Source organism: Cadophora gregata (genome assembly GCF_030347475.1).
Source record: "Cadophora gregata isolate MNR1 chromosome Unknown scaffold_16, whole genome shotgun sequence".
Classification (NCBI taxonomy): domain Eukaryota; kingdom Fungi; phylum Ascomycota; class Leotiomycetes; order Helotiales; family Ploettnerulaceae; genus Cadophora; species Cadophora gregata.
In genome coordinates, this window is record NW_026695939.1 from 1,683,892 (window position 1) to 1,697,179 (window position 13,288).

The 13,288-nt window shown below is 49.8% G+C and overlaps 3 protein-coding genes across 3 annotated transcripts; 2 read left to right on the forward strand and 1 right to left on the reverse strand.

Annotated features, from left to right (window-relative positions):
• Window positions 1-445: 445 nt before the first annotated feature.
• On the reverse strand, window positions 446-1,787 carry ONS95_005776 (uncharacterized protein; the record flags this gene model as incomplete). Its single annotated transcript, XM_058499205.1, has 2 exons — window positions 446-706; window positions 774-1,787. The coding sequence occupies 2 exons, from the start codon at window positions 1,785-1,787 to the stop codon at window positions 446-448; spliced, it is 1,275 nt and encodes a 424-aa protein (XP_058351473.1).
• Window positions 1,788-5,300: 3,513 nt separating this feature from the next.
• ONS95_005777 (uncharacterized protein) lies at window positions 5,301-7,895 on the forward strand (the record flags this gene model as incomplete). The annotated part of the gene is made up of 2 exons (XM_058499206.1): window positions 5,301-5,762; window positions 5,832-7,895. The coding sequence occupies 2 exons, from the start codon at window positions 5,301-5,303 to the stop codon at window positions 7,893-7,895; spliced, it is 2,526 nt and encodes an 841-aa protein (XP_058351474.1).
• Window positions 7,896-12,082: 4,187 nt separating this feature from the next.
• Window positions 12,083-12,688, forward strand: ONS95_005778 (uncharacterized protein; the record flags this gene model as incomplete). The annotated part of the gene is made up of 2 exons (XM_058499207.1): window positions 12,083-12,130; window positions 12,197-12,688. The coding sequence occupies 2 exons, from the start codon at window positions 12,083-12,085 to the stop codon at window positions 12,686-12,688; spliced, it is 540 nt and encodes a 179-aa protein (XP_058351475.1).
• Window positions 12,689-13,288: the final 600 nt, after the last annotated feature.

Consider the following 13,288-nt stretch of genomic DNA (forward strand, 5'->3'; position numbering starts at 1 on the left):
CGACCTCGATGTCGGCTGTGGTTGGTTGGTCGATCTTGTTAATGCTAATAATAGAGTGGATGAGTGAAGGTCTTTATGTACAGGGTATCACTGACTATTGAGGATCAAGTTGACAAGACGACGAAGGAAGCAGAAGTGAGTGAATAAATAATATAAGTATTAAGTATGATATAGTATACAACTAGCTAAAAATAAATAGACAGTATACAGTATAGTCGACTGATAAGACGTCGACCCTTTAATCTTGGTTCATCCCAGCAAAAGGTAACGATAAAGGTATCATATCCCAAACCAAACAGGGTATCTCTCTTTCCTTTCCAGCTCCCCCTTTTGTCCCTCTCCAAACGAACCAAACTCCAAACCGACGACAGACAGACCGTAGACCGCAGTCCAAGAAACATCCAAATCCCAAATAATGTAGAAAAAATCCAGCACCCAACCCAATCTAAGCAACCACGTCCCCAGCACCATACATCCTCCCACTCAACAAGCCGAGCAATTTCAACAGCGCACTGGTAAGGAGACTACCGTCCTCGATCTGCTGTCCGAGTCCGGGGAACTTGCCCTCCAACCACTGCTTGAAGATGGTCAAGTCAGGCTGGGTGAAGGTCTTCTTGGCAGCGGGGAGGACACGCGTGCACTCGGTGAGCTGGTTGATGTTGTTGACGCCGAGGAGACTCAGGCGGACGTATTCCTTGGCGTAGTCCTACAGACAGCATGTTAGCAATCTTGTTTATGTAAATCTGTACAAGGGGGGTATCAGAGTGACATACCTCGTCCCAATGCGACTGATCTGTAGCAAACTTGGTCCACTCATCGGAAATTTTGGGGTGGGCAGCGAGCTTGACGTCGCTGGGGAATTTGAAGACTCGCTTGGGAGCAGTGCCGGTTGTCTCGCTGTAGAACTTGACGTCCCAGACACCGGGGGTGCTATCCTGTGGGTCGAAGTTGCGCTTTGGGTCGACGAAGTGTTGCTGGCTGGTAGTGTGTGCGCCGACGAGGGCAGCCAGTCCATGGGCCTTGATGGTCTTGTTCTCGAAGAGCTCGATCAGGGAGTCGGCGTCGGCGAAGACGCTGGGGAGGAGGTTGTCCGCATTGGGGACGTTGCTGTCTGGACGGCCGACGAAGGTGCGGACTCGTGGGCCGAGTGGGCAGACGACTGTTGCGACGTTGGCGCCCATCTGGATTAGGTCTGCCATGCCTACTCCGTACTTCTTGTAGCTGTTATACCAGGCTAGTGTGACTCTGGAGATATCTTGTAGGCCGTTGTTCTCTGGACGGCCACCTTCGTTGGCGAGGATTATACTTCCGTCTGCGCCGCCGAAGCCTGTCGTTTTGGACCAGGTACCTGCATCATGGAAACCGAGACGAACGGCTGCCCGGGCGAAACGATTGCAACGACCTGCAGTGCCCTTGAACTTGGCCTCCATATCTTGTGCGATCCATTTCCAAATACAGCAAGTATCCTTTTTGCAAAGTGCAGAGCCTTTGGGTGGAAGGGAGCCTACCCATGGCTCATCCGTGTAAGGGTCGACGGTGCCAAGCAGAATATTCTGGACGGTCTGTCCGACTGGAGTGACAGCTCCGACGGTAGCAAGGTCTCCAATCATTTCATCTGAGTCCCCGGCTCCAGGCACATCAACAGCTCCAGGCACATCGTTGGCTCCAGGCACATCTTGTCGAGCCTTGAGTTTCCTCTGAAGATCCGCCATAGCCTTTTCCTGGCCTGGGCATGCTATTGTGGAGGCGACGAGGCTGGCGCTGAGAAGGAGAGTTGCGAACTTCATGGTGGAATGATGTGAAGTGAAAGTCTGTATAACGAGTGTAGTGTAATAGTGACAGTGGCTTCAGGAACGGATGCAAGCCACAAGTGAAGCCACACTTTTTAGAAGGTAGAATGAGAAGAATGTGGGAGAATGATGATGCTGGGAACCACATCATGCAGCGCGACAGCGTCCTTTTATGAAGTTTGACACATCGAGACCATCATGCTCTGAGAAACAAACAACCGAGCTACTCCGCGCAATTGGGAAGTCGTTCGATAGTCAGGACCCCAGAAGCCCTACACTGCATGGCCGGGCCGCCCAGATACGAGCCGCACTGACTGACTGATCTAGAATAAGACAATACATGTCAAAAAGAGAGAAAAAGGCTTGGTATTTGAAGTCTAAACCCTACAGATTCGGAAGTCTTTCATTTAGTGGTGACACTTGGGGCGCCGACGGGGCGACCGTGTGGCCAGAAAAGTCCCTTGTCCGCAGTCCCAAGCTAAGAAGGGGACCTGACTTGGGCCTGGATTGCTGTCAACAAGGTGGTGCTCTAGCGAGGGTGGGCTTGCCACGGGCCCAGAGCCGCTGGGCTTGGCGCAACTTCTGAGCCAAGCAACATCAAAGCTGCGATGAATTAATACGATATTTCAACCCCGAAGAAGGAAAGAATGATTTGGTATTCGGACAGGGACAGGCCATAACGGAGCACCTGACCAAGATGCAAAATGTGATTTCTGAGCTCAGGCCGAATAGCTTGTATCACCATCGAGTTGCTCGAGCTCTTGACTGAGATGATCGCCAGCGAAGCGACAAAGCGAGGCTATTCGCAGATGTGGGGATATCCCGGAGAAGGATCAAAGAAAAAATAGTATGACATGCGGCCAATCATAACCAAAGGATTGACAACAAGAAGCCAAACTTCATCCTTTCTCGTACCCAAATAATCCCGGCCTCGGTTCACTGTCTCAGTCCCTGAGCTGCACTGCCAGCTCGAAATTGGGTGGGCGAGAACCGAGAGCCTGGTCCAGACACTAGTCTAGCCCGCCTCCGGGAGTGGACTGGCCAATGGAATGATGTTGACCTGATATCAGAGGGCTTGGGGACTACTGCAGAGCTTAACCTTAAAAGCACAAAACGACAAGCTTTCCGGGTTGAGCTGAAAATAAGACGGCTGGCAGGCCCTCCGAAAGAAAAAAGGACTCTTGCGCTCGAGGACTTGGATTATCTCGAAGAGGAGCGAGCACGCGGAGGTCCGATTCTGTGCTGTGGCCGGATATCTTTGTAGCATAGCAGGAAGATTCGCAGAATTTAGTAATCCTCGTCTTGACACTTTGAGTCCGTGGTGAGAATTAGTGTCTGTCAGACTGTAAAGTCGAGAGCACAATGCAGGAGAAGTCTCCGTATCTGTACAACAAGTAGGCGACCGCTGCTTAGTAACAGAAAGTCTCCGAATAATGGGACGAAGTCGAGACGCTTCGGTTGGTACCGAAGACATGCTCCCTCAAGGCTGAAGATGCGAAGGAATCTGCAGACTTTCGGAAACGGGAACGGGGTGCTGGGTGAGATTTGTATGTGCTGGCACGATGACTGAGGTCATGCATGATGGAACGTCGTCGAGAATGATCTCTGATCGACAAAATGTCTCAGTTGGTCACCGAGGAATGCTGATTGAAGGTTTCTGTAGCGAACTTGGCAGCCTGACTGCCGTGTTAGTGGTCAGTTGACATGGGCTCGACGGATTTCCCCACAAACAAAGACCAGATCCTGGAGGTGGTGCTCTCACCCGCAAGACAACCAAGACGAGAATAAATCTGCGGGAGAGGAAGCGCTCAATACTGCTCACCAAAGTAAGCATTTGCATCCAGCGGTGAAGATGCGCCGATGCTAGGCAATAAATGGATGAGCAGCAGTATGCAAGGCTCAGCATTTCGTATTCCAGCCGTGGTCAACAAATCCTTCGGATGGATGTCACTGGCAATTACAATCGCCACATCGTACACAATCCTGCTTGCAATATTGGTCCTCTGTTTCTTTCAGATTTCAAGCATGCAGGTGGAAGTAGGCTCATGATTCTCAGATCTATTTCGAGGTAGGAAGCGTACGGTGGATTTAGACCGAGAACTCACCTAGGTTTCTGGATTGTCAACCTCTGAACCCACCATTCATTGGACCCCTGGCATTCTGCCCAGTGCAAGCATTTGATATTTCGAGCTCCGCATCCTCGTTGCATCGATCCGCTTTTCGATCCCGTTTCGAATATGCGCAACAATGTCACACTTCTCTACTTCTCTCTATCAATTCTCAGCCACTTCTTCACTTGAACTCGATCCCAACTCCTTATGTCCAAGACCCAGGTGCACATGAAAAGGCTGGCCAAAGGCTAACCACCTTGACACCTATTTGGCCCCCCGGACGGCCAGGACAATGAGTTGTATAAAGTCCACGAATTTGTTTCTCCCTCTGCAGCTTGATATAATCTGCAATTCTTCGGCTGCGTTCACACATTAGAAGACAAGTCTCCTCTATGCGACGGTCTTCTCGTGGCTACTTCGACAGCCTCCTCGAAACCGCCATAGTTGCAACTCTTTCGGTCGCCGACACGTCTGCGAGAACACCATCGGGTACACAAAGCAATCGACCCGTATCAATGAGCTACCGAGGGCAAGGTGCGATCGTCTCAGGACAATGGCGCGATACTCCTGGGGATAGAGAGGTGATCGTCCAAAGCGTCATGCGTACGGAAGATTCTCTGCGGTGCGCCACGCTCTGGCGGTGGGGGCAGTGTGCTAGGGCTCGAGAACATGGAAGTAAGTTTCTCATGCAGGAATATCGAGCTCAATCGAGTGCTTCGAGTGTGGATTCAAGGATGCAACGGTGGCTTCGAAGCCGCCCCAGCATTAACTGCTGACGGCCTGATCCGATGCCTCAACTTTTCTCCTTCATATTTATTTGCTTAGATTTCCCATTGTGCCATCAATCGACGCTGCAGCTTCTGTCTCCTCTAGAAATCGATGGCGTGGGAACCTGCTTCTCGGCGAGAAATGCTGCCGTGTGTAGACCCCTGGCGTTTGCAGGCAGTATTTCCGTATACGCAAGCGTAGCAAGTGGCTTTGTTGATTCCATCGAATAATGCTGTACTTGAGAAGGACTGCTTCGAGGTTGAGATACAAGTGCATCAACGATGCAACGTCGCTACGGAGCTTTCAAACGTGCTTTGAAGAAACCGTGGGGTGCGCGTCCAAGCCACCTTGTCACGATGTCACGCCGCCACGTGTTTTCCCTGTCATGGTCTTCCTCCCGTCCCATCGCTTGCATGCTCATCCAGACATTACAAAATCTCTTAATTGAAACAATCAATTGGTTGCACTCTCTTGTGAGATATTATTCTCATATGAAGACACAACTGTCAGGTGCCAAGAGATGTAACATTCAGCTGCCAAGCTAGGTAAATCCTCTGAAAACTCTTCTTATTCTTGACCGTCCTTCCTGAGGATGGTCTCGGAGCAGTTTTCATCGTGGTAAGGAGATGAGATGGCAGAACCTCATGATACACTTCCCAATGTGGAAGGACTAACCCTAGATCAAGGCGTCGGTGATAGCACCGTCCCCGTCCCAGAGGCGCTCCCCGCCATAGCAAACTCCAAATTCTGCAATACCTGCCACCTGCTCTCAATCTACATCACAACGCTCGAATCCTTCCTCTCACAGAACGTTGACCTCCCAGCACAGTACTCCAATAACACTACTGCCTCCCTTGGTCCTCGCTCAGAATTCGAGGAACGAGCTGAAGTTCAGGGTTGTCGAGGCTGCAAGTCCATCTTGAAGGCACTGGATTGGTATTTGGAGAGCGGGGATGATGCTGAATTGAAGAGTGGTAATGTGAGAGAAAAGATTGGTGAGGGGAAGGATTATGAGATCAATCTGGTGGTGAAAGTGAGTAATAGGGACAGTGCGTGGGCGAAGCCATTGAGTATCACTGCGCTGGGACTTCCGGTATGTGTGGCCATTATTCAAGCTTGACGTACTTAGTGAAAGAGAAACCTCCATCTAATAGTCTTGTAGGGTCTTCAACTCCAGCCTACAACAAAATACCCTCCCAGGCAAGAACTCGGACGAGTCTGTGATCCAGACCGTCTCGATTACTCCTTGCTCAAGAAATGGATATCATGCTGTGAAGAATCTCACGATTACTGCAAAGATTCAGTGCTCTCTACACATCTTGGTCCTACCACGCCAGTCAACTACATCGATCTCGAGCAGTATTGTCTAGTAGCTTTCTCCTCAGCACCAAGATATGCAGCACTCAGCTATGTCTGGGGCCGAGTCTCGACATTGATGACAGTGAAAGATAACCTCGAGGAATTAAGCCAGCCCGAAGCTTTTACCAAGAAAGCAGATCAGATTCCTAGGACGATCCGAGATGCTATGGTTCTTACTCGTGAGCTCGGGATTCGATATCTCTGGGTTGATGCACTGTGTATCGTGCAGGATGATTTTGAAATGAAGTATGATCATCTCCGGGGTATGCCATCGATCTACGCACTTGCGGTATTTACTCTCGCTATAACAGACGGCATGGATGCCAATAGTGGGATCCCAGGTGTAGGAATTAACCCAATCCTACGAACTGTACCGTCTGTCATAACATTACCTACAAAGACCGTAACGGTCTTCTCATCCACCCACCACGCACGGCTCAAATACCTCACAAGAATGGGCTTCTCCTCCCGCCCCATCTGGTCCACACGCGCCTGGACAATGCAAGAACAGATCTTCTCTCTCCGCACCCTTCTGCTCTCCTCCTCCTTGACCGCCTTTCTCTGTCCCTCAACGCAATATCTCGAAGAGGTCGAACGACCCAGCGAATCGCATTCCTGGGCCAAATCAGAAAGTTTCAAGCCCGATCAGAGATACGACCTTGTCCTTCCACGGACAGTCAATTTACGTCCGCTGGGGAGATTGGTGCAGGAGTATAACCAGAGGGAATTATCCTTTGAGGAGGATGTCTCGGATGCGTTTCTAGGCATAGCAGAGTTGAATGAGGAGGTTTTCGGGCCGATGTTTTGGGGTATACCCGAGTCGTTTTTTGATGCGGGGATGTGTTGGTTGCCATCTCCTGGTTTAAGGCTGAGAAGGCCAACGAATCCGGAGAGAAAGGTGCCGAGTTGGAGTTGGATGGGGTGGTTTGGTGAATTGGATCTGAAGCTATGGGATGTGTTTCAGGATCATATTCTGGAGAATTTTGGGGACGAAAAGAGGATTCCGGTCGTAGGGTTTGGGATGCGAGTTGAGCCGTTAGTGAAGTATCACAACTCGTGTATCACTTGTGGGAAGAAATTCCCTATTTCGAATTCTTACCATGAGTCTCGGAGCTGGGCTGAGTCTGAGTCCAGAGCTGGGAGAGCAGATAGGTCTGGAATTGAGGATGGCATCAGGAAAGGAGAAGTAAACCAAATCCCAGAAGGCTGGACACGACACAGCTCACCTCCAACATGGCCAACTACACTCCCATCCTCATACTACCACCGCGATTCCGAACCCTCATCCTACAAAACCCTCTACCGCTACCCACTCGTTCATCCCCCTCGCAACCCAGCACACCACCACACTTGCCCCACACCTCGCTTCTCCAGCACGCTCTCCTTCCGCGCCACTCGACTCTTCCTCACCATCTCCGTCTCCTCATTCTGTGTACTCGAGCAAGACTGGAAGAAGGAACACTCGGTGGTTGAAGGGGATATTCTGGATGGACGTGGCGCAAGAATAGGGACTGTGAGTGTCCTCGATATGCCAGTTGGGAGTATGGTGCAGGGTTGTGAGTTTGTGGCTATTTCGAGGGGGAGGTGTCCAGTGAGGAGGGAAGATGGCGAGAAGTGGGGTGGGAGTTGGGTTGGGGGGAGGGCACATCCTTTAAGGGGGGATGTGGATGCTGATTTGAAAGGAGGTGGGGATGGTGATGGGGAGGGGATGTATGAGTGGGTTAATGTGCTTTGGGTTGAGAGTAGTGAAGGAGAGACGGGTGGGGTGGTGTATAGGAGAGGTTTGGGGAGAGTAGGGAGGAGGGAATGGGAGGTTGGTGTTGAGAAGCTGGGTGGAGAGAGGGAAGTTGATATTGTGCTCGGATAGGAGGAAGAAGATATACGCTGTATATGTATGTAAGTACCTTTGTACCTTCGTACCTCCTACACGTGATACGCAAGGTACACAGGTACTTAAGGTAGATACCTAGCTACCTATTCACATGTCCACCTTCCTCCTCTTTCTCTCCCCTCACCTACCTACTTAGGTACCTAGGTATCCCCTACCCCTTCTCAATCACATGAAAACAGATCACCATATTTCACGCAACTCACCTCACCCCAGTCAGCCTCTACTCCGCAGTTTCCCCATCCAAGCACCTGCAATGCATTACATCACATCACCTCACATCACCTCACCTCAAAATCACAAACTAATCTATGAAGGTAAATCCATAGCACGTGTATTAAGGTACAGTACAGAATGCGTTGAACTGCATGCATACGTACATGTATGCATGCTGCACTGCATTACACCATCCAGCGAAAATTACCCATACCTACCCGGTTCCGCAAGCGAGAGAAGACACGCAGACACGACGCGATAAGACGACGGGAAGGAGCTGAGAGAGAGAAAGTAAGATTGAGGATGGAGTGGGATGTGAGTGTGAGGTGTGAGGGGTGAGGCGTGTGATCTTGAGCCGCAGGAACTGTCGTTTATGAGATATGACAGATTGCTGGATGATTAGAGATGCACCAAAAAAGAGGCCTTTACAACAGATACAGATAGATCAAAGTGAAGCCAGAATACAGCGGGCTTCATTCACTCACAAACTCTTCAGAACTTTTTTGCAAATCCGAGAACAAGTACAAGAACAACATCGTACACAGGGGAGTTAAGAAAGAAGAAAGAAGATATCTCTTCTCGTTTCAGAACACCACTGGCTGATGTTTTCACGTAAATCTACATTGCTTTTCGTGAGGTTTCTACGACCAAGACCAGGTTTGTTGGAATTTACTTACCAGATGATACGATATAAGTTGAGATGAGCTGAGAAGAGAAGAGATATCTGCCTCATGCCATCCGCCATACTCATTTGTCCTTCCGAGCATTCATTTCCTCCCGTTCCTCAACCTCACCTCACCTCGAATGCAGATTTGGACTCGAGAAGACATCATCAGTATACAGATAAGTCGAGATGGATAATAGAAAGCAAAACAAACAAAACAAAACAAAACAAAACAAACACCCCCTCCCCACCCCCCAACCATCCCCCTTCCTATTTCCAAGTTGATACGAGATAGATACTTGTACTCCCGACCCCGACAATAAACCACGATCTCGACTAGTCCTTCCTGCCTGAGTGGCCTCCTCCGGGGTGGCGGCCCTTTTTTATTGACCGGCAGGCAGGTAGGCAGGTAGGTAAATACGAAATAATATACGATTCGTTCCGTGCCGAGAAAGTACGTTCCGTGCAGGGTTTTGAGTTTGAGAGTTTATTGTAGACAAGTACCTCCGTAGAGGAGAGCAGAATAGAGTAGTGGTGGAAGAGAGGAGATGGAGTAAGGTAAGTTAGAGCGGGACGGACAGACGAGCCGGGGAGCCGTGAGTCGTGGGCTGTGGGTTTGTCTTGCCTTGCCGTGTTGTGACTTGTGACTTGTGATCTTTGAGGGGGAGTGGTTGAGTTGAGTTGAGTTCGCACTTTCTACAAGCTGGAGGTGGGTAAATTTCCAATTCTGAAGGGGCATTAGGTGTTAGAAATACCTCAGCGCTGAGGTGAGACCTGTGTGTGAAGGTTTTTTTTTTTTCGGTTTATCGAGGAGAGAATTGGAGAGAGTAAGTTAAGTAAGTAAGTTATTTATCAATCAAATCAGACGATTCAGATATAGATGAACTGCGAGCCTCCCCTCCCCTCCCATACTGCACTGGGACGGACGGACTGCACACACTCTTACAGTAGCATCGACATCGACATCGATATCCAGATCCAAACCCCGATCGGAGAATTTCTCCCTTCCCTTCCCTTCCCTTCTCTTCCCGTCCGTTCATCCATAAGTTACGAACAAGATGTTGAGCATGCATGCCCATCCCAAACAAACCAGCCATGCCGTATTTACCTAACTAGGGTTGTTGGGACACACAGAAAGCGAACTTTCACATGTCAATCACTGTACTGTGGTGTGGTGTGGCTGGTGAGTTCCATTTATTAAAGAGGGCACGGACTAGGCGGGTTGCGGGCGGATCGATCCAGTCCAAGCTCAGGGGGCAGGCTGTGGATCACTGGATGTGGATGTGGATGTGGATAGGGTAGAGGGGCGAGATTTTGATAGGGGTCTTTGAAAGAAATAATGCATGTGAAAGTGGGCTGGGCTGGGGAGTGAGGTAGGTAGGTAAGTAAGGTAAGTCAGTAAACAAGTCTCGTATATGAGAGAAGAGGTTGTATTGTGTCGTATCGTACAGGAGTAGATAAACCCACCTGAGAATAGACCAAGAACAGATTCTTCAACGAGCTCCTCGTGTACAGGCAGTACGTAAGGTACGAGAACAGTGATGAAACCCCGTTTATGCATGCCATGCACGATTATATCTACCTACCTACCTTACTGTAGCTACAGCATTAGACTACCCCAGCTATGTAACATAAAAGCCAAAAATCTAACCTTGGAAAACTCTCAACAAGGTCAGGGAATTGAGGTTTGAGTTTTTCTCTTCGGAGGAGGAGCAAGTGAGATGTAGTAGAGGTTATTGGTTGGAGTGAAGGGCTAGGAGGGAGAGCTCCGATGGGGGAATCGAGATCTTTGATTCGTGTTTTTGGGGATTGGGGGAGGTGAGTTCAGGTGAGGTGAGATGAGGTATGAGGTAATGGGATTCAAACACTTAGACTAAGATAGGGGAGAGGGAAGCTGGTTTTGAAAGTAAGTCCTACCTTAGGTGAAAGAGTGAGTGATGATGGATGGATGAGAGCGGGAGGGAAGAGATAAGCAAGCGAGGGGAGCAAGGCAGGGCTGGCGATAAGGGGTTTGATAAGCCCATGCTGGTTTCAAGTTCTTAGGCATGAGGACTTGCCACATTCTGGGAGGATGCAGTAAATGTCTGGCTGAATAGAGATGGGTGGGGATGATTTATATCTTCAGAATAAACTCCGCGAAGAATCAGATAAGAAGAGAATGACTTAGATTTCGAAATGAGGTTAAATGTTGAGAGCAGACCAGAACGTGAACATTGAAAAAAAGTTCCAGAAATGACGACAACTACTTTCACATGTCAAACGCCAACAATGGAAGACCCCCCCAACAGCTCTAAATCAGCTCCATCCCTGCACGCATCCAACCAGATCCACAAAAACTCTCACGTCGTGCGCGCACTGGGATCCTCTCCTCTGTCGCCCTTCCCAAGTTCCCTGATTCCCACTCTCTCCTCCCTCCCTCGCCTCGTCACCGTTGAGTGCATGCAGGGGATGGAATGAAGATTCATCTTCTCCATTGGCTGATCCTCACCTTGGGAACGTGGATGCCAGCCTGTGATTGGGAGGGGGGCTAGAGCAGCAGCGCAATTCCGTTGAATTGGATGTCTGGTCGTGGGCCCGTGGACACGCCACATGTTTGCGACAGACCGCAGGAAGGGAAGGGAAGGGAAGGGAAAGCACCAAACTCCCGAAGGGGAAGGGGACCAGAGCAAGGTACTCGTAGGTAGACCCAGACCCAGACCCAGACTCACATGCAAAAAAGGACATCCCTCCTTCCCCTTCCCTTCCCTTCCCTTCACTACTACCGTATGAACAAGGCCAAGCTGTGGCGCACACATACCATGGCCACCTCTCCCACGTCTCCTGCCTCTCCCTACCTTTCCCTAGCTCCTCCCTTCCTTCCCTCTTATTAACCTCTCCACCACCACCAGCTTCTCTCCTCTTTGACCTTCTGACCACCCGAACATTTCTGCCAGAAGAAAAGAAGAAGAAAAGTCAATCCGTGCACACACATCCACATACACTTCCACATCTATACATTGCTACCAGTGTAACCCTGACACCACGGGAGATATCGATCGATCCATCCATCTATCACAAGTAAGTGTGTTTTTTGTCTTCCGTTTGTCTGCTGATAGGATGTTGTGGATGTGGACCCCGCGTCATGGGGTTGAGGGCTATATGCAAGGCACAGCAGAGGCAATCAGCTGCTGTGCTGCATCTGCGACGACAAGACACAGGTGGAAATGATCAAGAATGAAGATACTGTCAGAAAAGAATACGAGCTGACTCTCTATCATAGAAGCTTAACCCCCTACACACCCACAAAATGGCACCTCAAGTCAACGGCGAGGCTCCTTCCTCTGCATTCCTCAGCGTACGTCTACCTCCCCAACTCCACCCCATACCACAAATCAACCCCATACTAACCCACCCCCCACAGCATCTCATCTCCTACCCCGTAATCAGCGACTCCATCTCCACCTTCAAATCCAACCCCTACGGCGCCAAATCCCTCTCCCTCACCACGTCCATCTCGCACAAGCTCGCCGACCCCCTCCTCCCCTACCTCTCCAAACCCTACCAATACGTCTCTCCCTACATCACCAAGGCCGACTCCCTCGGCGACTCCACCCTCTCAACCATTGACTCCAAGTTCCCCGTCGTCAAGAAGCCCACCGGCGAGCTAATCGACAATGGCAAGGCGATTATCTTCTTCCCGCTAAAGAAGGGGAGCGAGGGAAAGGAGTACGTCGTTGGCGTGTATGGCAGTGAGTGTAAGAAGGTGGGCGGCGAGGGCATCGTTACGTGGGGGAAGGCGGCGATTGCGACGGGACTGGTGGTTGGTGGGGATGCGTATGGCTGGCTGAGTGGGGTTTTGGCGGGGAAGAAGGCGGAGGTTAAGGAGGTTAGTAATGAGAAGTTGAATAACTAGGGGGTGTTTGATATTCGATATTCGATATTCGTTGGGTGCAAGAGCTCATGTGTAAGGAGAGGAGGGGGAAGACAGCGGAGGTTTGTTGATAATTGACGGTGGATAAACGGACGGACAAGATGATACCCCGAACGAGACTTTAACGGACTGTTTGGAGATTAAGATAAGATACGAGAAAGAAAGACAGAACGGATGGATACGTGGATTAATTAAACATTACTTTTTTTTCTCGAGAGCGTAGGGTACTTGAGGCACAATGGAAGCGCGCTGATGGTAAGGAAATGGAAAATGCAAAATACAAATGCAAATGGGGTTGGGTTGGGTTGGGTTTGATTCGGATTGGAGTATTACAGACGGACAGGAGAGAGGAAGAGGGAGACAAAAAAAAACACATATAAATGACTTGTTCCTTTTCTTATTACTTACTTACTTTTACTTTACTTTTATATTATATTACACTTTTTGGAGAGGAAGACTTGGCTTCTTGGAGTGAAAAGGATTAGTGTATCTTGTTCATCTTCCTTGTTATGTCATGTCATGAAGTAGGTGTTCGTCCTCCTAACTCATTCACTCATTCGCTCACTCACTCACTCACTCACA